The 25,209-nt window shown below is 38.0% G+C and overlaps 1 protein-coding gene across 1 annotated transcript in view; it reads left to right on the forward strand.

The window, feature by feature from the left end:
- BMPER (BMP binding endothelial regulator) overlaps nucleotides 1-25,209 on the forward strand; it is a 280,694-nt gene that overhangs the window by 60,082 nt on the left and 195,403 nt on the right. The window contains exon 4 of the mRNA XM_051979397.1: nucleotides 19,845-19,927. Coding sequence (XP_051835357.1) covers nucleotides 19,845-19,927 — 83 coding nt within the window. The remainder of the gene's footprint in view (nucleotides 1-19,844; nucleotides 19,928-25,209) is intronic.

Raw genomic sequence — 25,209 nt, forward strand, 5'->3', positions numbered from 1 at the left:
CAGCATAGTTCCTTTATGTATCTGGTTTTGTAGGAATAGCATATATGGTGCTTATGCAGAGCCTTAGCTGAATAGATGAATGAAAAGGCCTCAAGGTAGATAACGAGAAGAAAATGAATGGCTCTCTAGGTCAAGAATAGCACCCCAAGTTCTTGCCTCTTGTCGCTAGCTCCTTATTGAATAGAAATGTTATCTATATGTCTATCTGTCCATCTATTTCTATCTCTAATTATCCATCTAACCATCCATCCATCCATCCATCCATCCATCTATCTACCTATCCATCCATCTCTCTAATTATCTCTCATCTATCTAATTATCTATCTGTCTGTCCATCCATCTGTCTATTTCTACATCTATCTATCTATGTCTGTCTATCCATCCATCCATCCATCTATCCACCTATTTGGCTATGTAGCTATCTTCTAACCTCTATTTATCTTTTGTCCATGTTTCTACCTATCATCTAGCTATCAATCACCTGTCATCATCTAGTTATTTCTCAATTCTCTTTAAGATCTTTTATCTATTTATTCATCATTTGTTTATCATCCAACAATTCTCAGTCACCTATCAATCTGTCTTCTCATTTCATCTATCAGCTATTTATCTATCATTTCTCTCTCTCTCTCTCTCTCATCTCTCTCTCTATATATATATTATATGTATATATAATATATATATATATATATATACACATAAATCACATATTTAGATATATGTATCTATCCATGGGCATCTATAGCTTTATGTCCATAGGAACACGTGCTTTTTATTTGTTCATGGCATAGTGAATGAAGGGCTGATTGGAGTGAAGAAGCCCTAGAAGACTCAGGTCCTATGTATAATGCCTACTGTCTGTGTGTGATCTCAGTAGTCAGGTAACTTCTCAGGGCCCTTGGCAAGTGGATCTCTCTAGGTGAGGGCGTAACCTCACTAGGAAGTTCCTTTAATATCAAATTAAAATACAAATGGTGTCCACTGAAATATCTTTGAGGATCCTTTGGGACGACATATTGGCTCAGCTTTAAAAGATAATCACTTCTGAATTTTATTGCATTGTATTTTATTAAATATTTCCTGATTGCAATTTTATCTGGTTTATGTCACAAGTGAGAGTATTGTGGATCATCCCTGGTATTTCCTCTGCTCAATGCTAATGAAACCACTTGTCTAGTCCAAAGTGTCCAGTGACTTTCACTTATATAATTCTGTAGCATCCTATAGCATAGCATCCTCATAACAACCCAGGAATGTAAGCTGCTATTATTAACTCCATTTTATAGATAAGGACATCGAGGCAAAGATTAAGTGACTTGCCCAATGCCTGTCTTCCTTATTTCAGGTCTAGAGTTCTATGCACTGTGCTACTAGTCACCTCACATAATTGTGGGTCATATATATATATATATATATATATATATATATATATATATATATATATGTACTCATGGATCTATGTACATAGTATGAATATATCTAAATCTATCTATCTATAAATGTAGGCCTTATGAACATATGTGTACATATGTGCACATGTATGTATTGTACAATTCTGTTAATATTGCATTGTGAACATGTATATATGCATGTGAACACGTTTGTGTACATGTATGTATAGCATAAATACTTTTTATTAATGTAGGTGTTGTGGACATATATTTACATAGATGCTTATGTGTGTATATGTGTGTATATGTATATATATATATATATGTATGTGTATGATATCTATAAAAATAGGCATTCATGAACATGTATGTTCTTGGTTATATGTGTATGTAGCATGAATAATATCTATGAATATAGGCATTGGGTACATGTTTATATGTATACATGTGCTTATATATGTCTATTGTCTGTATGTCTATATATATTATATATGTGCTATCTTTACCATGTATATATCGATGTGCTTGTGTATATGTGTATATAGCATGAATAATTCCTATAAATGTAGCATTTTGTAGACATATATGTGTATATGTGTTTGTGTATATATGTTTATAATATCTATAAATATAGGCATGTGAGAATATGCATATGTATGGATGTGCTTGGATATATGTGTAAATGATATGAATGATATCTATGCATATAAACATTATGTACATGTGTTTATGTACCTATATACTTGTGTGGCTATATATAGTATATACATATATATTATGTATATATAATACTTATAAATATAGGCATGTGGGAACATGTATATGTATGGGTACATATCTATACCTATTTATGTAGTACACCTACCTATCCATACACATGCTCACATACGTGTGCAAATGCACGCAGCTAAACACAAACCTCTCTCTAGCAGGGTTCTCGACATTTATTTCCTCCTCAAATTACCTTTTAGTAAGAAAACCAAATAGAGGAAGCAAAATGTAAGCGAGGGGCCCGGCCTTCCTTGACTGGCTCAAGGCAGGGAATGCATGGTTAGCCTCAAAAGCAGGAAGCCCAGGGAATTCCCCCAGAAGCCTCCTCATTAACCTCTCCCACCTTGAAGCAGTGCATGGGAGAAGGGGTGAGCTCATCTGGAGGTGGCTCCTTCCCTGTTTTCTCCTCCCCCTTACCCTTTCCCCTTAGCAGTTGGGATTATACAGCTCAGAAAAGCAGGCCCTACAAAAACTCTGATGGGCTCCTTCCAGGCAGGGGGCCTTCTGTGCATGTTTTCCTTGGGGTGTCTGACAAAACCTAAGACACTTTTCAGAATCATGCTTGTTTTGCTTTCTTTTTTTGTGATAATTAAAGGAAATTCTAAATGTCAAAACAAAAACAATAAAGCTGGAGATTTCTCTCCTGAAATACCCATGGATTTTGGGTTAAAAGCCCCTATTCTAGAGGGTCTTGTCCTGAGCTCAGGAACTTTAACCAACTTTCTTCTCTTTTTAGTGAATAGAAAACTTTTTTTAGTGAAGAAATGAGGTAGAAAAGCTCAGTTTACAATGCTTGCAGATGTTTGCAGTGCTCGTATCAGTGACCACCTGGCAGGGGGCTCAGAGAGAAACTCTTGGGGCTTTGGATGGATCAGTTAGTCCAGAACTCTACTTTCCTGCAATCCTTTCCAGATTGATGAAACCCAGAAGAGGCTTCTGGAAATTCGGTGCAATGTGGGATTGGGGATTGGGGTAGACTCCAGGACGGGAGAGCAAGATTGGGAACATTTCTTGTTCTATAACTCATTCAGCAGTCAAGGACATCTTTGAAGTGGAACTGAGTTGGATTTCATGAAAGTATGTTCTAAATCCAAAGGGGGTCCAGAGAATCTGGTTTTCTCAGAGAAAATGATAGCCTAGAGAACATTTATACCTCTGATAAATAGTTAGTATTTGCTAGGAGGAGCATTGGTCTAGTGGAAAGAAAGCAGGATTTAAAGGCAGCAGAGACAACCTGGGGATAAGGGCTTTGAGATCAGCAAGATATGGATCAGAAGCCTTCTATCTAAGTGACTCTGAGCTAGTCCTTCATTTATCGGTGCTTCAGTTTGTTTATCTGTAAAATAGAGATCATAAGAGCATTTACCTTGCTGGGCTATTGTGAGGCTGCAGCATAAAGCCTCTGACCAACCTTACAGTGTGCTAGAAATCTGAGTTGTTAGGAAGAGGAAGAGGTGGGGAAGCAGGATTACCCTGAAGGCCTTTTGGAAACAGATGTCCACTTTGAGGGGCAATGGGAACTGACAAAAAGAATATAACTGGCTTATTTGCTGGGCATGAAAAGTAAATTAAGTTAGAAGGGCTAATGCAAGGGCTGTCCTACCCCTCCAGCTTACAGTGAAAAGTGGGCATTTGATGGGAGACTGTTCTCGGGAAGCAATGGCTTCATGGGACTAATGTGGTTGACAGGGTGGTTGAAGTATGCTGGATGGAGTTCTACAATTCCACAAGGAGGATGGATCACAGTGTATTCATCATGTTCAAGGTTGGGCAGCCTGATTTGGAGCCTGCTGGTACCATCCATCAAGTTATCAATCAAGCATTTTGAAAGCACCTACTGTGTGCTGGGCACTGGACTGGTCATTTGGAAAACAAAGATGATGGCACCGTGTTGTCTGCCCTCTGGAAGTTCCTATTCTTGGGGAAGGGGCAACTTGGACACAGAAGTGGATTTGCTGAGATATGGAGGGCAGAACTTGGCTCTGGTCTAAGGTTTCATGCTGCTTGTGGGATGCTGGATGAATGCTGTTCCTGGGCTATAGCTGTCTCCTCTCTGAAATGAGAGGGTGGGATTAGAAAGCATCTGAGGTCTCCTCCAGCTCTAGAGCTAAAATTGTGTGTGTGTGTGTGTGTGTGTGTGTGTGTGTGTGTGTGTGTATATATGTATATATATATATATATATATATATATTATATATGACACATATATAGTCAACATAAAGCAAATAGGGATTGGGACATCGGCAATTAAAGGAACAAAGGAGGAAACATGATTCCTCTGTAAGTTGAGCAACATGGTACAGTAGAAAGAACTCTGGGTTTGCAATCTGAAGACCAAAGCTCTACTTGTGTTATCTTGGATAGGTCACTTAATTTCTTTGCACCTCAAGTTGTTCTGTAAAATGTGTGGACTGGACTAGATGATCCCTAAATAACTTCTGGCTCCTTGAGCTATGATCAAATAAAATGATAACAAAATAATTAAAGCTGAATGCTATGAATTTATAAAGACCAAACTTAGCCCCAAAGAAGAGATGCAGAAATGTCCTTCCCTTCTCTCTTTACAGTGGTGGATATGGATTTGGAATACTGAATACTATGTGTCAGACTTTTGGAGATATTGGTTAATTTTGCTGGATGCTTTTCCTTCTCTATTTTATTTCTCCTTATAAGAGAGATGATACGTTGAAAATTATTGGTGATGTATAAGCAAAAGTTGGCAGCTAGATGGTTCAGCAGGCAGAGCTCCAGACTTAGAGTCAGAGAGACCTGAGTTCAACTATGACCTCAGATACTTACTAGCTGTGTGACTCTAGGCAAGTCACTTAATCCTGTTTGCAGGATTTAGTATAAAATGAGCTACAGAAGGAAATAGCAAACCATTCCATCTTACCCAAGAAAAGCCCCAAAGGCTCACTGAAATGCAGACATAACTGAAACAACTGAACGATAGGAACAAAGTATCTATTATCATTATTATTATTTTTTTTTAACGAGGGGCTTAGACTAGATAACTACTAAGGTCTCTTCCCAGATTCAGATCTGTGATCTGTAATCTATGGCGTCATGAACAGAAATCTGCACTGTCTCAGTTTGGTGCTGGCTTGGATTTGTTCAATGAAAGTGACACGCTAGGAAAACCACATTCTCTGAGTATCATCCCTGGTGTCAGGCCTTTCATGTTCTTCATTATTGTGGTCATTTGCATATGCAGAGCATCTTAACTTGGCCCTATTTAATTTCTTCTGCTTTGGCTCCTCACAATCTGGAACCTATTTCTTTTTCCTTTCTCCATACTTGTGAATCTCCTGGACATGTGTGAACTTTTGCAGATCATTGACTATTTTCTCTGGATAAAAAAGATGTGTGTGTGTGTGTGTGTGTGTGTGTGTGTGTGTGTGTGTGTGTTAAGAAGGGGGTGGGAAAGGAGCTGGAAGATAGACACTTATTTGTCAACTATTTTAATCACTTTTTGAAGTTTATTAAAAATCAGTTGTAGTGATGCTGCTGTTATTGCTGCTGCTCTTCTTGATCTTGCTGCTTGTGCTGTGACTGGGCTGCTGCTGTTGCTATTATTAGTACCGCTGCTGCTGCTATTGTTGCTGATGTTGTCACTGCTCCTCTTGCTGTTGTTACTGTTGTTATTTTTGTGGCTGCTGTTGTTGTTGCTATTGCTGCTGTTATTGTTACTGTTGTTGCTATTTTTTTCACTGCTGCTCTTGATGCTGTTGCTGGTGCCGCTGCTGTTGCCCTTGCTGCTATTATTGTTACAATTGTTACTATTTTGGTGGCTGTTGCTACTGTTGTTACTGTTGTTATTTTTGTGGCTGCTATTGTTACTTTTGTAATTGCTGTTGTTACTGTTGTTATTTTTGTGGTGGCTGCTGTGGTGCTGCTGTAACAGGATCAGAATCTGGACCCTAACAGGGAGCTCTCCAGGAGTTTGTCCTCCTAGTGCAGAGTTGCCTGCAGTTTCTAGTCATAAAGAGTGTCTGGGGAGACATGGTACCTGGAGTTGAGAAGACTGCTCTACTGGTTCAGAGTCATTTTACTTCTCAGACTGCAGACACTTTTTAGGATCACATTTCTTGAATAGAACAGAATAGAAATAAAAATTAAATAGGAAAAAATAAGAGGCAAATTGCTTAAGCTCCCTACTTTAAGACTAGAAAATGCAGAGCAGGTGTAAATCTATTTTGGTGGAGGGAGTTTCCTTCTCCCGGAGTTCCGTATATGTTGAAATCCCAGGGCCAGTTTAAAAAAAAAGTTCATGTCAGATAAACCCTGAATTCAAATAGTTATTTATTTTTGCAAGGCAGGAGGGTTAAGTGACTTGCTCAGGGTCACATCATTGGAATTTAAATATTTAACACTCTAATCCTAACAACTAAATGAGAAAAACAAACGAAAAAAAATCCAAAAAAACTATTAATGTTCATGATGATTTGGCAGGGGCTAGAGAAGAGGATACAATTATCTCCATGCAAAGATACTTTGGTTTAGAGAAAAGTAGGGCTAAGGGCAGGCACACACACAGTGTCTGACTGGAGTGAAACTCACAGAGAATTTTCTTAAACTTGGTGTTTTCTGAAAAAGTGAAAGGAAATTTTAAATCAGAGGCCCTGGGTGCAAATTTTACCCTATCATTTATCACCTTGGTGATTTTGAATTAGTCTCATAAGTCCTCAATCAGTAAAATGGGGGGAGGGGTTGGGGATGGATTAGAAGGACCCTGAAGGCCCTTCCAGGTCCTGAAATCTGCCTGAAACTTTCCTGGGCATCTTGTGGTCATATCCTACTAATTTCACTCGTAAACAATCATAGACACATGTTTTAGGGGACGTATTTTACATTTCCCACAAACACACACACCCAGGCCGACCAGACTGATTCTCATGTCACAGATGAATATCTTTTCATTGCTTTATCACCACATGTTTGACTAGATCAATTTTCAATCCCAGTGCGTCAGAAAGAGCCTTCACACTGTTGAAAATGGGCTTGTGTTGGCAAGATTCTCTTGAATCTCATCTGATAGGGCTATTTACTTGTCTGGGATTTTCTTCCTGGAAGATGAATTCATCAAAAACTAAACAAAAACATGATTTGCAGCTGTTTTTTTTTTCTTGAAGTTTATTTTAATGCTAATAATATAACTTTTCACAATAGGAAAAAACAAAAAAAAGATAAAATATACACACATGTATACACACATATGCACATATATTGTCTTCCTTTCTCTATACATCATAACAATCACAGTGTATATGGATATATCTGTATATATGCACATGTACACATATATACATCTATATATATATATATCTATGTATATGTGTATATATTTATGTATATGTGTGTATATATATATATGTATGTATATATGTATACACACACACACACTTATCCAGGACCCAAATATATAATGTATCTGTCTGATGTATTCTCTTGGGACTGAAGGAAATGGCTTGTCTATAAAATTCCCATTACCTGAAAGTAAGCATAATTCCTGCAGAATTCATGGTTGGTACTGTCTAGTTGAGTAATAAAGGCCTGTATTTAATGAACTCCTAAGGACACCATTTAAGCCCCAGGACTGCTAGTCAAGCTTTCTTTTTATTCTTTTGATTGCATTGCCATATGCTTATGTTGGGGGATGGGGATGGGGAAGGAGAGGGAGTAGTTCATTAAAAAAAACACATACACACACAGTTCTGTTGGACTGGAGTAATTTGTAGCTTATTGACTAGGTTCAGAGACTTGGATTTCCCTTATCAGGTTCCAGGAGGCAATGAATACTGGCAGAAATGTCTGTTCTGTTTCCCCTGTACTATAGAGCAATGAACCAACTTCAAAGCCTCCTAAATTCAGTTTAATTTGGTTAAGTATTATACAGTTTGTATTTTATCTGAAAAAAAAAAGAATAAAACTTTGGGAAGTGGATTTTGGAAATAAAAAGCAAAGCCACTGAAAATTAACTTTATTTTTCATTAAGAAAATGCTTGCACATCATGGGGAGAAGGGGACTGCGACTAATTCCAAATGAAAATATCATTTCTACCATGATTTCAGGGACTTAGAATATTCCTGAATATTATTTGAATAATTCCTTTCTAGCTCTTAGACCCCATTTGGTGATGCAGAGAAGATCATTTTGGCTACTTTTTGATACCGATATTTCCAATTGTGGTTACCCCAAAGCAATTATGAAATTAGAATTCATTTGTACAAGATCAAAAAGGAATCACAGAGTGAACTTGGAAAAGATAAACTTATGGAGAGACATTTTTTGTGGCTCAGTCTAAAGGTACAAGGAGCAATGGAAAGAGATGATAGGATGGCAAATGGGGTTGGGATAGCAGAGACAAAATACATTTGTTAGGAAGAATATAATTTTTGAAGGATGCAAGGATCTTAGTTTCCAATCGAATTTTATTCTTTCATTACAATTTTGACCTTTAGCAAAGTCTTATCTGATATTTCATCATGAAATAAAGGTTATCCTCAGTTCTTGGAAACTATGATACCAGCGTGGCATAAATAAGGTCTGAAAGACCTACCAAGTGAGAAAGATTTCAGTAATATGACATTAATACTACGGAACCCTATTGTCTACCCGGTAGATTTATTTTCTAGGATGAGACAGGGAACCTCCAAAGATTTGTTAGTGAATTTGTTGGGTGATTCATGTTGGGGTCAAATTGTATTGTCCAAATGAATTAATTTAGAATTAATTAATATAGAAAATATTGCTAAGGATTATTGAAGTCCTGATCAAGAAGCAAAAGACCTTAGGGGTAAAATTGGTATTTCTTTTTTGCTGAGGCAATTTGGATTAAATGACTTGCCCAGAGTATAACAGCTAGGAAGTGTTAAGTATCTGAGAGCAGATTTGAACTCAGGTTCCCCCTGACTTCAGGGCTGGTGCTCTATCCACTGTGCCCCATAAAGTTGGTCCTTAGTGAAAACAGAGCATTCACCAGGAAAAGTGAGAGTAAAAGTGATCAACTAGTTAAGAAAATGTTCTTTGGGAATGAGATTTGGATTTCTGTCATGTAATTTAAATTATTGAAAAAATGTGCTCTCTGCCAGGGGTAGATATGCTTAGTAATGTCTGTTTAAACAAACAGAATCCAACTAATGCATTTACTTGGCATTTTATAAATAGAGTTAGAAGGGTTTTAAACTGAAAAGGAAGAGGAGGAAAAATAATCTCTACATACGTATCTCTCTACATACCCACATGCACAAATCCACAATGTTGCTCTTCCCTCCCAAAAGAGCTACAGCATAAGAAGAATAGTAGTAGAAAACCTCAATAAATAATCTGCAAATGAAGATATTTTAACCTTTTCTTTCCCAATGCCTTTCTGTTAATTATCACCATCACTTCTAAGACTATGCTAAACAACAATGGTAAGGACAGCTAGTTTTGCTTTGCTCTTGTGCAGAGTGTGAGAGATTCTACCATTTCATCATTATAACCAATGCTTTCTTGTAGATTCAGATAGATGCCTTGTGTTTTGAACAAAAGCGTTCTCATTCCTATACCCATTGCTGTGTTTAAAAAAAGGACAGATGTATTTTATCAAAGGCTTTTTGGGGTCATGGATTGATATTTTCATGGAAAGACCATTGCATACAATTTGGGGTTGTATACCATCCTGCACAAACTATGTCATCTTGGGAAGTCATTCACTTTCTTTGGGCTTTAGTTTCTTTATCTTTAAAATAAGGAGATTTTTGAGAATGAGATTTTTAGGTGGATGGATTCATAAGAAAGTTGAGTCCTAAGTTTCTATAAATAAATGATATCGTATTTGTTATTCCTATTGCTAGACTAATTGCTGTGATTTATTATGGTAATTATTTTCCTAATACTGAACCGTTTTGTATTTCTTACATTAATCCAGTTTGATCTTAATGACTTTTGTTATCTTCATTATTAAGATTTTACATGAATATTCATTAGTGACATTAATCAGTAATACCCTTTTCCTCTCTTATCCTTATGTGGCTTAAGGTTAGTTGATTTGTTTCATAAAAAGAATTTGGGAGTGAAGTACAATCTTTCTAAATTTCTGAAAGCAGTGTTTGTAGTTCAGTAATTGACTGAGTCTTGCAGAAGTGAAGAGGGAGGGAATTTTAGGTGTGGAGGATAGTAAGAACCAATGATATCATACAGTGTGTAGAGAGGAGTCTCTCTAAGTGTAAGAAGAGGAGAAAACTAAGAAGGGCCAAGTGATGCAAACCTTGAAATAAGGGAATAAAGAGTTGTGTGTGTGTGTGTGTGTGTGTGTGTGTGTGTGTGTGTGTGTGTTAGGGGAGGATATTAGAGGAACTTTAGGAAGACCATATTGGCAGCTAAATGAAGGATACATTGGAATAAAAGGAGAGATTTGAGGCAAGGAGACCAATAAGGAGGCTATTGTAGGAATCTAGGTATGAGATGTTGACCTTCTGAACTGAGGTGATGGCAATGAGAATGGATAGGGCTTGTGGACACAGAAGGACTAAAGTTGGCTTGATTTGAATATGAGGGCTGAGGGAGGGTGAGGAGGCAAGGACATCATGGAGGCTGTGAGTCTAGGGGGATTACAAGGATAATGGCTCCCTTTAAGAGTAAAAGGGAAATTTGGAAGAGAGTGGGTTGCAGGGAAAAGATCACGATATCTTATGTTTTATCCTCTCAGCATAATCTGTATGTTGAATCTCCTTCCCAGGTTGTTCTTTCTTTTTTTTTTTTTTTCAATCTCTCACTCTAGCCCCTCTCCCTGCTTGGGGGAATTTCACATCATAACCTTGGTAGTATTTTGCTAAGCCAACATAGTATTTACATTACTTTTCCCTTTAGTAATTCAGACATTTAGAGTTTGCTCTAGCTTTACCTGAAATGCATCTTGGATTTGCACATCAAAGGTCCCTGGTTGGACTGGCCTCTTAAAGCATTACCTGGAATTTTGCTGTGCCGATTTACATATCAAAGACTTCAGTAGGTTCTTCTCTTCCAGTAGAAAGGCTCAGAAATATCCCAGGAAATCAAAAACATATTTTTTACCTTCTAGTTCCTCATTTATTTGGGTAGAGGATTCTGGGATAAAACCCGAATCTCCTTGCCTTTGGATAAAGCCAAGTTCAAACTTTTTCTGGATTTATTCTAGGATTGGACCTGGTAGTCCTCACTTAGTGATCTTCCTCTGCCTAGCTGCTTATCAAATCCTTTCCTCCATCGAGTCTAGAGATGGAGTTCTAGAATATTCAGATAATGTAGCTAATAAATTGAAACTGGGATTTCTTTCTGGTGAATTCTAATACTACAATCTGTCCCTGAATCTCAGGACACAGGACATTTCTGTTTTGGGACTTAATTCTTGCTCTGGGTTTTCCAGACAGTCTGAATATTCTAAATGGCTTTTTTCAGATCTACCTTCCCAGTCCATCTTAGATCGGAAGCTGTTAATTATTCTTCTAGCAGATTAGTTCTTTGTTTTTTCTCTTATGTCTTCTTTAACTTTCCTCCATCTCTTTCTTTTCAATTGATGATATATCTTACCTTACAAGTGTGAGATCTTACTTGAGCAAAGAAGTTCTACATACACTTACTTGAAAATGTTTATCATTCAATTTGATGTTGGAAGAGCTTCTTTGGAACTGTGACTGAAGGTAGTTCCTTTTTTTTTTTTCTCTTCTAATAATGACTACACCAGTATCTTTGACTCCCTGATAGTTGTCATTAGATTGCATCTTTTTTTCTTTTTGTTCAATCATTTTTTCATTCTTTTTCTTTTCTGAAGGATTTTCCTCTTTTGAGTTTCTTTCTAAGCCCTCTTTTATTTTTCCATTCTTTTTGTTGTTTTTAAATTTAAAGATTTCCATTTCCATTTTTAAAATGACAATGAGAAATTGGGAACTTAGCATAGGATGGGGGAGGGAAGTGTTTTCTGGGTCTCATGAAAATAGGATGGACTAGGTTCAAATCCAGGCTCTGACATTTACCTGTGTGTCCATGGCCAAGTTAGTAAAACTCCTTTAAACTCCATTTCCTCCTTTTAAAGTAGACTAGGATGGTATCTAAGGTCTTTCAAGACTTATGAGCTTTTTACTGCACACCTTACCAGATCTTTCCTGGATTTAAAAGTATTCAGGTATATTTTGTGTTTCTGAAGTAGGGAAAAAAGTTGGGAGTTTTCTATGCCAAAGAAATCACAGGCCTACCATAATATACCATATAATATTACCTATATACCAAAAAATATTATATACATTAATTTTATAACAAGCATATAACATAAATAACAATAATATAACATAAAAACATGTATAACATTTATATCAATTATATAACAGTATATATATATACATAACACATATTAATTATATAGTAGTATATACATGCATAATATAACTAAATATTAATATAACACATATGCATATATAATAACATTTGTAATAATGATGTAGCATATATACAGTATAATATTTAAAACAATTACATAACAGTACATATGCATGTGTAACATTTATACTAATTATATAATAAGGTATACATATAAAATAAAATAATATAACATATACATTACAATTATATAACATAATAATAATTATATAATAGTATATATATAACATGTATAACAATGATATAATAACAAAAGATGTTTAACATTTACAATTACATGACAGTATATATATGCATGCATAACATTTATATTAATTGCATAGTAATCTATACATGCACAAAATAATGATTAAATATTAATATAATACATATACATGTATAACATTTTTAATAATGATATGCATGTATAACAATTATATAACAGTACATATACAAATGTAATATTATATAATTATGATATAAAATATAATATAGCAATTATATAACATTTATATATTACATTTATAACAATTATATAACATAACATATCTGTTGAACAGTTAATAACAATTAATAATAGTACATATATACATAACAATGATAAAATAGCATACATAGACATATAGCATCTATAGCAATTATGCATAACCTCCCATTTATATATACAGACTGAATGCAGGGTATTTCTTTTATGAAATCATCGAGGAAGGAGGCCATTATGGCTTTATGAGGGATGGGATGGATCAGAAAAGAGTTCGTTGAATCTTTTTGCTTGAGCTGTGTCTGGACCTTTTGCTGCCCATGCCTACCATCTGAGGAGCAGGCCTGGCTTAGCTTGGAGAGGCCTCCCATCAGGCTGACCACAACATCTCCAAATTGTTCTATCTAATCATGGCAGGGCCATGATCTGCTCCAATGTGTGGAGCCCCTACCCAATGAACCAAGGATCCTTGATGTATCCAGGGACACTGAAAACATACGAACCATTTGGAAACACTAGAGGCAGATCTGGCTTTGAAGCCTTTTGTATTTATTTGGCAGGGCCTAAATTGGATTAGCTTCCTTCCCTCGCCTTTCCTCCCTCTTGGAATAAGTTATTTATTAGCTGAGTAAGGAATGGGTCAGCCATGTATTTCTATTGGAAATATATTTATCGGGCATAATTTATTTTCATACAAATTGCTCAACGTTGGTTTTTATTGTTGGAAACTGATTACATTTCTTCTTGTTCAAGCAGTGGTGTGTTCTGGGGGCTTCTGTGGTTGAAGACTTTATATCTTCACAATGCTAAATACAAAGGATATTTATATGCACGCACATATATAAAGTAGATGCAGCTTTCCAAATATGTTTTCAATCAACTGCATCCCTGAATCCTTTAGTAATTTGATTTGTAGGAATTGGAGAACAAAGTACCACTGAGTGGTTTTCAATCATTCATAATTCTGTGAGAATTCGGTGTGCCGTTCCAAGTTTGTGAAAGTGTCTGATGTTCTTATCCTATTGAACATTTCCTCGGTCCTGTAGTCAGATGCAGAAGCAAGGCAGGATAGAGGGAAAAGACAATGGTTTGCCTTGGCCAAGATCTGTTTCTCTCCTCAGCCCTGCTCTGGGCATGGTACTTCATTTCTCTGGGTTCCAGTGGCCTTCCCTCCCAAATTCAGGCCCTTTCTTCAATGATCTTCTAAGTTCCTTCCAAATCTAATCATATAGATCCTTTTTTTGTGGCTCCCAGACCCTCCCTTTGGTTGTGGCTTTCCAGGATTGTAGAGTAATGAGGATGAAAATTCAATTCTTCTAAGTACTTGACTGAGCTGGAGAGGCTCAAGGATGTGGCTTAGGAGCTGCTGTGCATACATGGCTGCTATCCCACTTCCCTCTGGGATACACAGGTCCTTGTGTACATTAAGCTACACCTTGTTCTTTTTCCACCCCCATGATACTTTGCCTTTGCCCAAATAGTGTTTCCCAGACATCCAGCCTCAGCATTTGGGTGGTTGTTTACTCTCATTTATAAAAGATTGACATTCATTAACATAACCTTGAATGCTGAGTTCTGGAGAGAGAGAGATGGCTGGAAGAGAGGGGAGGAAAGAAAAGAAGTATGAGTGTGTGTGTGTGTTGTGTTGTGTGTGTGTGTGTGTGTTTGAAGGTGTTTCTCTATTGTTCTGGTAAGAGACTTTATCACTTCTCCATCACCTGCTTTTCTTTCTCACTCTCGTGTGTTGGTTTGGGCTGATTCTGTATTCCTACAGTCTTTTCTTGACTGTCTTAGATTTGTTGTAGTGATATGACCTTCCTTGCTCTTCTTTCACTAGACACACCATCTCTGGGTTCTGGGCATTTTCTCTGGCTATTCCCCCCATGCCTAGAATTCTCTCCCACTCCATCTTCCTTTATGGCTAACCTGCTTCCTTCTAGTCCCAGTTGAAACTCCACTCTTTGCCAATCCCTTTCAATGCTGGTGCCTTCCTTCCCTCTACTGATACTCTCCAAGTCATCCAGGACCCATCATCTTTGTACATAGTTGGCTGTATTTTGCCTCTCCTAGGACCATCTCCTTCCTATTTCTGAATCTCCAGTGCCTTGTACATAGAAGGTATTTGTTGATGTGATTTAATTTGAGAACCTCATGTCTCAGGACCAAGGATAAAGGAACTCCACTGATCCTCCCATTTACCCCATGGCAAATCTATAGGTATACAATGGGACTGGAGGGCAAGAGACTTGTAATTTCATTGTTGTAGGGAACTGCCAGAAAGGGAACTCTCTCCACCAAGGCAGATCTGCCTCTTTTCCATAATTTTCAAATCTTTGATTCCTCTGGGACATGTTCAGAATGCTTTCCTAGGGCTACTCAGCTAATATACATCAAAGGAGGCATTTGAACCCCCGTTTTCCTAACTCTGGTGCTGGCATTTTGTATGTCATGTGCATGAAAGCATAGATCTAAATCTGCCTCAATCAGTCAGTCAAGTCTTTCTCTTACTATGTACCAAGTTCTAGGGATTCACATATAAAGAATGGAACAATCTGTCCTCATAAGGAACTTACATTCTAATAGACCGGTCCTCAGGGATTATTAGTTCAACTTCCCTCATCTTAAAATTGAAGATACAAAGACCTAAGAAAATTAAGTGATTTTTAAAAAGCAGTTAAAAATTAAAAAATATATATATATGTGTGTATATATATGTGTGTGTGTGTGTGTGTGTGTGTGTGTGTGTGTGTATATATATATATATATATATATATATATATATATATATATATATATATATATATATATATATATATATATATGTAAAGTGTTACAAGATTTGAACCCCAGCCTTGGGATCCAATTAGTTTTATTTCTTTTCTACTGTGCTAATGGCACATAGTAAATACATGCTTGTTGATTGATGCATCCTCTCAATTTTTCCTTGGCATTGATTATTTTTTGGGACATTAGATTTCTGTCCAAACTTAAATGCAAGTTTTCTTGATTAAGACCAGCTGTCTATCAATTAGCCTCTCGTTTATAATGATATTCCCCTTATTTTAAAAAATCTAGCAAGATTATAGCAAATACTATTGAGAATCCATCTACTTTATAACCTTATTGTACAGACCTCCCTCAGTCCTGTTCATGGAAACATTGATTTAGAGCTAGAAGGGTCTTTAGAAGCTTTCATTTTTCATATGAGGAAATTAAGGCATCAAGAGGTTGGATGATGTTCTTATCTCAGGTTACATTAGGTAGTAAGGTCAGAAAGTGGTGGAGATGTGGAATACAGAAAGTGCAGTGACAAAGTGTAAATGAAGTGACATCAGGCCAGAGGGATTCCTGAAATAATGCTTTTAGAAATGGAGAGAGATTGTACTGGGTGCTGAGCGCCAGGACTGCTAAGGTTATAAGCTTACTCCATAGTCAGTACCTTTCATAACCTGTTATGCTTATTCAGTTGTCCCTCAATGGTGGTGGCCTTCAGAGTTCATTTTTGGATGACGGTATCAGAAATAGAAAAGGGAAGAGCTCCGGATGCTAGCAATGGAGTCATTGTAGGGATGAACCTTCTGAAAGACTCAATAACTTTGACCAACCCAATGATTGTCCACAAAATCAGAGGCCTTGATTATTTCAGTGATGGAGAAGAGTGCCCACTTCTTGACAGATTATAGATGGGCTAAAAGCAGAATGAGAATACTTTTGTCAACAAGGCCAATGTGGGGATTTGTTTTGCTTGATTATGCTTATTTGCTAAAAGGGATTTTTCTTTTTTTCCAGTGGTGGGGATAAAAGGGAGGAAAAAATGCTTCTTAAATGGAAAAAAAAAAGATAAGTTAAATTAAAAAAAAATAACAGGTAGAAAAAGAACTTAAAAGATCTCTCTCCCTCTCTGTCTGTCTCTGTCTCTGTCTCTGTCTTTCTGTGTCTCTGTGTCTCTCTCTCTGTCTCTGTCTGTCTGTCTCTCTGTCTCTTTCTCTCTGTCTCTCTCTGTTTCTCTCTCTCTCTCTCTCTCTCTCTCTCACACACACACACACACACACACACAGAAAGAGAGAGAGAGACAAAGAGAGCGAGACACAGAGAGACACCGAGAGAGAGCACTCCGCAGACAAACAGAAAGAAATTGCTAAGTGTTTCAGGTGTTGAATCAATCAGAAAGGACTTCGAATCTGCTTCTCTGAAGGAAAGGATTAGATAGGAGAGGAAAGGGCAGGAATCGAGGATAATCCTGAATTTTCAAGCTCAGCAGACTGGGAGCCACCAGCAGAAATGGTGAAGGAAGCCAGAAGGAGCAGCAGATTTCAGGGAAAGATAATCAACTCCAGCAATCCAGAATATAATTGCTAGTGGTCTTTGCCAGCTGTGTTTATAAATGATCACCATCCAGTGGCTGGAGGCGCAAACAAGTGCATCTTTTCAAGAATGTAACCCACGATGGGAAGGCAACATGAGCCCAAATGGTATTGGTGTCTTGGCCAGCTTACCCTTGACTTATTTGTTCCATTTGTGATTTTTATTGCCTTTATTTATTCACTCATTTATTTATTTATTTTAATGGGGAGAGGCAGCAAATTGGAGAGTTCACTGGACTTGAGCTCAGAACATGTAATGGGAAGGGCACTCTACTCTTTACCAGGCCATTCTTGGACAAGCCTCTCACCTTGTGGGTAGCATGAGGGCATTGATTAGCCAATCCATAAATGAATTTCTAGCTTAAAATCATGAAGTCTCATCCAAGTTTTGAAATGTATATCTGTTTCTTAAATTACTTGATTAAGTTAGTTGGTTTTTTGGTGCTTAAGGGTTATGGGAAATAGAAGTGGAAAGAGCCCTAATTCTTGAGCCGGAGGTCCTACATGCAAATCCTAACACTCTCTCTCTCTCTCTCTCTCTCTTTCTCTCTCTCTCTCTCTTTCTTCTCTCTCTCTCTCAAATAAATCCTTGAACTACTTTGCATTTCCATTTCCTTTCTTTATTTGTAAAATGAGATTGGTTGGACTTGATGCTTTCTAAGATTCATTCTAGCTCCAGAAACATCCTTGGGAGATGTCCCTGGGGAAGGTTTTACCTGACAGAAAGTACCATGGATATTCTAAGATAATTGACTTTTGTATTCAATGGATTAACACATTTTGCCCTTGAATAAGTTAGGATATTTTTATACTTGTAGTTTTGGGTAAATTCTTTCTCACTGCTTCCAAGCTTGACATTCTGTTACAGAATCATTTCAATATCATCCTCATCTCTACAATGGACTTCTATGAGGGTTAGCTTTGGCAAAGAAGGTGACTATTCAAGACTCTTAATTAAGAATCTAGATTTTTGCAGTCCATCCCCAGTCATTTTATGTTTCTGGCTGATTTCCCCTGGTGACAATTGACCCAAATGACCTTTTAGACTTTTGGGCCTCTGATCTTCAAGGCATCTGGTCATCTGAGTCATCTGGTGTTAGATCAGAGAGATGGAAAGAGACCTGATTATGGTGTCCCAGCCTCTGAAGCCAAATCCCCAGCTCTTCTACTTATATCTGTGCAACTAGTGCTTATGCAACTTTGGACATAGTTGCATATTTGACTTTTCTGGGCCCCGTGTCTATGTCCATAAACAGGGGGGACTGATATGGATGACCTCTGAGATCCCTTGGTAGAAAGATAGGTGGATGAATGGATGGATAACTAGGTAGAAAGATAGATTGATGGATGGATGAATGGATAGATGGATGGATAGCTAACTAGCTAGATAGAAAGATAGATTGATAGATGAATAGATAGTCTGACAAAAAAGGTATATAGATGGATGAATGGATACACATACATATACACACATATGTGTGTGTGTGTTAGAGAGAGAGAAACTTTTTTGCTAACTACTGGGGCTACAATTAAAAGCAAGTAGAACAATTCTGACTTCAAATTTACATTTTAATGAATCAGTCAGTCACTTAAAACATTTATTAAAGCCTAGATATCAGGAACCCTACTAAGTGCTTGGGGTATGAAGAAAGACAAAAATAATCAATGTTTTTAAAGAACTCATAGTTTAATGGGGGAAACAGTATGTATACAATTACATATACACAGAATAAATTGGGAATAATCAAAATAAGGAAGGGGAAAGAGGGCAAGAACCCCTACAGGGGAACTGAGAGAAGCAGAAGGTTATAGCAACTACAATTTGAGATGTCCTAGAATTTCTGGAGAGGCCCAGGACTGAGCAAAGAGGGCCAAAGAGGGCCAATCCAAGCCAGAGAGGTTCAAGGGCAGAGTTCTGTTTTCTGCTGGGAATGGGGTGGAGATGATGGCTTGAATGGATTGGAGACAGTATGGCTAGAGAGATCTCTTCTACTTTTGGTCCTAGGACTATGCTTTTCTGGGTTCTATGAGATGTCTATATAAATGCGTCTTGCTACCCTTTATGCACATCTTGCTACTCTTTAGGCCCTAACAGAGAGATTGAGCATCTTCTGCTACAGGAATGAAGCCCAGTATTAGTCTAAGAATGATTTCATACAAATTGGTAACTTAATACAGAGGTGAAATCACTGTTGATTGTGGATCTTAGATTTAGTCCAACTTCATTTCACAGATAAGGAAACTGAGGTCTAGAGTCTTAATGGTAATAAATGACAGGAGGAAAGTGAGAATCCAGGTCCTCTGCCCCAAATTATCACTCTTTTCACTGTGCCAACTGGGTTCTGAAAATCAGCCATGGGAGCCTTAAATTCCATCTCCTGGGATGATTTTTTGGGGTCTTTATCAAAAGAAAAAAAACCTCATCTATGTCTCTCACTCTGTATCTTTCTCTTTCTCCTTAGGCTGCAGTTATGAAGGAAATACCTACAACAGCTCCCTAAAATGGCAGGTCCCAGGCAATCCCTGCGTCCTTCACCAGTGCCAGGTAAGGAGACCGGCCAGGAATTTTAGTCCCTTCCAAAAGGTTTCTGTTGACCCTTTTCAACCACTCCCTTCATGTAAAAGGAACCTACAGTCTTGCATCTATTTTTTGCAACATTTATCAGGATGTTGAAGGACCCTGGGACAAGTTAGGTCTCAGAAACACACAGCTGAATTGTTCAACTTCGTGGAATGTTGTTGGGGGGAAAACTCCGTAAGATGCATAAGACCTTGGGGAAAACCCAAGTCTTCCTGTGAAGTCAGTTTTAGGAAAGACATGAAGTCCAATAAGCAGAAAAGAGGTTTTGTTTAAGTGTATATGTTTTCTTTCTTTGATTTAGAGTCATTCTGAAAGGCAGCCAATCTGCAAATTGTATTAAATCTAAGCAATTAGTATTCGGGAACCTCAATGATGTCAACCTGCTAGGCTCAGAAACAATCCGATTTTAGCCCCTAACTGTTCCAGGGAGACCAAGCCTGGCTGAACAGGGAAAACAGAGATCATAACCCAGCTTGGTCAGTGTGCTCCAGGCTCTGGAGCATTGCAGAACTAGGGTGAAGGGGAGAAGGGAAGCTTTTTTTTTTAAATCTTCATTGAAATGGCCCTAAAAATGCCCCCATTTCTTTGGTATATTTATGAAAACTATGGATGGGGAAAACAGGGGGGGGGAACGCTCTCTTTCCTTTTAAGTGCTGTTATGATTTTAAGGAAGGGATCTAAAAAGATAGTTAATCCTACCTCTTCATTTGGCAAATAAGGAAACTGAGGGAAAGAGTGGATTATGGGAGTTGTCTGTGGTTAGCTGGGGCAGGGTTGGAAATGAGATGCCCTGATGTCATAGCCAGGGATCTGCCTCTTTTAGGCTGGTATTGGTACGTTGTCTGGAGGATAATCCCAGCTCTCATCAAACACAGCAGGATTTGGTGGCAGGAAATTTGGATTTAAAGGAGTCTGGTCCTGGAAAGAATCACCACATTTGATGATGATGATGATGATGATGATGATGATGATGATGCTGACAATAAAGTAGACATTTCCATAGTCCTTGAAGGTTTGCCAAGAACTTTACACAGAGCATTTCAAGGACTCTTCTTGGTGCCGACCCTCTCTAGGAAGTGCTATTATTATCATCCCTATTTTCTCAAACAGTGTTTTATTGCTGTGTTTTCTTTTTGCGTTATAAATGTGTACAGATGACGCCCATTTCCTGAAAGGTCTCTTGTAACAAAGGAAAACAGCTAAGTAAAACTAATAAGACAGTGACCTCATCTGAAAGTACGTGGTAACATTTCACCTCTCTAGCACTACGCCCTAGCTAGCTCTATTAAATTAAAAACGAATAAAAAAGGATTTGCTTGGTCTCCTGCCTCTCATTCCATTGGAAAAGAAAAAGAAAAAAAAACAAATTTCTTGTAATAAATATACATATTAAGCAAAACAGATTCCTTCAATATATACATATATACATAATGCATATGTGCATACATACATAAATACACACACACATATATATTCATGCTACATACATATATATATTTGTACATATATACGAGTAGCAGGAGCCTGGGAAAATGGCAAGCTGGTTGAGCTTTGTTTGGGGGATGGGGAAGAAGGAAGAGAAAAGCTGGGGCCCCCTGTAGCATACCCAGTGCCAGCTGGAGGCAATGGCCCTAGAGAGGAAGAGGAGAGGAGAAAGGGAGTTGTGAGGTGCTGAAGACAGATTTTATTTCTTGTATAAGGTTTCTTTCATCCAAACCTTTTCAGAATAGCCTTTAAAAACACCTTTGTACAGATTTTAGATTAAAAAAGGAAAAACAAATACTTTCCTTTCTTCAAATCTTTTCTCAGGTTTTCTCCTCTTGTCCCAGTTCGCCTCCTTTCCTGTTTCTTCTTCCTGCTCTGCTCTCCCCATTGGCCCCTTCCCTTCCTCTGTCCCTCCTCTTCTTCTCTTCTCCCCCTTTCTCAGTCAGCTAGTGTTTATTAAACACTTGCAATGTTCCAGACATTGTGGCAAACACTGGGGATGCGACGATCCACCCTCTCAAGGGGCCTGGAGTCAAATGAAGGAACTGACCCTCAAGTAATTGTACATGAAAGTTCTATATGGTATAAATGGGAGATAAACTCCAAGGGAAGATGTGAGCAGTATGTTATGTGTATGTGTGTGTGGTGGCTCTGGAAGGCACTGGGCAAGGCTCTGGCAGAAGGTGGGCTTTGAGCCAGGAGGCCAAGGTACTGAGGGAAGGTAGCCCAAGACCATACTGGAGAAATCCAGGATCAGGGATTTGGAATGTCATTTAAGTACAACATGGTGATCAGAGTAATCTAATGATCCAAGGAGTGGAGGGAAGGAAAGCTTTGGAAGACCAGGGAAATTGGAAGGGATCAAGTCATCAAAAGTCAAATGGAGCTTTTATATTTGCTGTCCCAAGGGACATGGTCAGATATGTACTTTGGCCGCTGTCTGGACGATGGACTCGAGACAGGAGAGAACATGCAGGAGGCGTGGGGTCACGAGAGCCCTACGCTATCAGATTCAGGAGAGAGAAAGGGGATGGGCAAGAGATTTGAAGGTAGAAATAAGATTTGGACATAACTTGAATGTACAACCCTTTGGTTAGTCTGGGTGACCGTCACAATGGGGACATCCTAGAGAGTAGTAGTAGGGAAGCTTGGAAGAGGAAAGGGTTTCAAGGAAAAATTAGAGTTCTATTTTGGACACCTGGAGCTTTAGATGTCCCTCTTCTCCCTTCTTGCCTCTCTTCCTGTTCTCCCATCCCGCTGTATTTTATTTCCTTCTTATTCCTCTAGTCTTCCTTTTGTTCCCTATCTCTCTTCCCTTTCGCTTCTCCCCTCATCTCATTTCCTCATCCCATTATCTTGTTCCCTTTTGTTCTTCTCCTCTCCCTTCCAAATGGGAATGGAGACCACAACCCCACCAAACCTCTAACACGCCCTCTTTAAGGATTATAACTAACAGAAGGAAGCAAAGAAATATTCTGTGGCTTGGCCCCCATCGGGGAAATCATTAGATCTGAGACATCAGGCCCTTTCATCTCTCCAACGCTTTTCCTCCCAGGGAAGAGGAGGGCAAGGTAAGCTTCTCTCCCTGGTGTTTTTGTTTCCACTGAAGTTGGTTGCCAGATTCTTGCCCATTTTGCTGCCAGCTGAACTAAGAAAGACCTACTAGACCTGGGGGTAGGGAGGGGCCTCCTTTACCTGAAATGTCCACTGACCCTGCTCAAGATTGACTTAGGGATGTTTCTGTATCCTCCAAAGGGGGGAAATAAATGTACTCATTCCCTACTATAAGCACATGAACCATGTTTTCCCACCCTAAAGTTATTAAAAATAGTCTAACTATATTTCTTTTACACAACCTCACTAAAAATCAGCCTCCTTCTGGAAATCAAGATTGTCTATTTTTAGGATATAAAATGCTATAATGAGGTCATATTCTCAAAGTCCTTTACAAAGAGCTGTGTCAACGGGACCTGTTATGATTATCATAATGATCATTATGGTTAATTCCAGTTTCCTTCCTCGGTGGCAGAAACTTTACTATTCTGGGGTTGGGAGAGAATTGAGAACTCAGTTTATAAGTTCATTTCACTGAGGTTCAAAGATCACATATGAGGTTATTCAGAAGGAAACACAGACTAGTAGGACAGTTTCGAAAGGAACATGTAAACATGCTTTCAAAAAGCAATTGCCACAACATGGAAATTCACAGATTTAGATTTTCTTTTGCTTGTGTGTATGGAAATTCCCTCTTTAGTATTTAGTTTCAGAATAAATTTTTTAAAAAGAGAAAATAATGTGGGTAGAGATAATTGAAGAATTTCTCCTCCTCTTCTCTTCCCACTGAAAACTAGAAGCTCTTGTGGGCAAGAGAATGGAGATTTTGGAAGATAATATTTGCTGCAGGGCTTCATTTCATGTTTGAAAATCTTATGTGGATGTGGGGGAGACAAATAATGGGTGCATGGGAGGACAGATATAGAAAATGATTGGCTCATATTTGATTCAGGCATACTAAATAGCATTATTTCTTACTTTTCAATAAATGTATAGGTCCGTTGATGGTTCGGTAGAAACACGATCTGGTTCAAATGCTGGCTCTATCACTAATCACCCATGAGGTCTTGGACAAATCATTTTATCTCTTTGAGTTTAAGTTTCCTCATTTCCAAAATGAGGGATTATAATAGACAATCTGGAATAATAATTAGATGTTGAAGCATTGGGATCCAGTGGAAAGAGGACCTGGGTTCAAATGCTACTTCTCTTATGGTTTATTGTCCTGCTTTCCTGGACAACAAATTACTTTTGACAAGTCAATTTATTTCTCTGGGCCATACTTAGCTGGCTTCTAAAATTCCCTCCAGGTCTAAAGCTATGATTCTCTCATGACATCTGGCATTTAGATGGAAAATGGAAACCTAGAGAAGTTACATAATTTGCCCTTACTCAAAAAGATGATGATTGTATGGCAGGATTCAAACTGGCCTAGTGCTCTATCCATTACACCATCTTGCCTCTGAGGTCCTTTTTGGGCCTAAATCTATGATACCATGAGCCAGCGAAACTCCTGGTTTAGAGAGATGACTCATTTTTTAAAAAAGTGTTACTGATTTTTCTTATGTCACTCATTTCCAAATATCCTTCCTCCTTCTGTCACATCAATCTACCCTTTAAAAAATTTATTTCTTAGTTTTAAGCCTTTCACAACAATGAAAAACAGTTCAGCAAAAGCTAGTTGATGATTTAACAGCCTTTATTTTTGCAAAAACATGGTGACCAGGTTATTTCAAAACTTTAAAAACAAATGTACAAGCTCATGCTTGCAACACCCAGCACCCATCTGTCCCTTTCTTTACCAAAAGTAGGGAGGGATGTTCCATCACTGTTCTTGGGGATCGTGATTTGGTTTTGCAATTATTCAGATGTTTTGCTTTCTTTTGGTGTTGTTTATTAAAAAATTACTATTATTATGTAATTGTAAGAATGATTCATTTAATGGGATTTAGCAATATATTGTTTTTCAACGAGATTTGGAGGAGAAATGAGTTTGAGGAAAGGAATTAAATTAACTTAGCAATATAGCTAAGTACAAGAAGGGAGTTAACTTTGTAGGAATCAGCCTCTGGGACAAATTGCCAGGATTTGTCCTTGGGTTTACGAAGCAAGACTACCCGGTGGTAAGTGACCTGGGGAAAGGAGACCCATCTCCTCATTTCTGCACTAAAGCCCTCAAATGACTAATGTCTGCACAAGCTGATGTC

Source organism: Antechinus flavipes, chromosome 1 (assembly GCF_016432865.1).
Source record: "Antechinus flavipes isolate AdamAnt ecotype Samford, QLD, Australia chromosome 1, AdamAnt_v2, whole genome shotgun sequence".
NCBI lineage: Eukaryota > Metazoa > Chordata > Mammalia > Dasyuromorphia > Dasyuridae > Antechinus > Antechinus flavipes.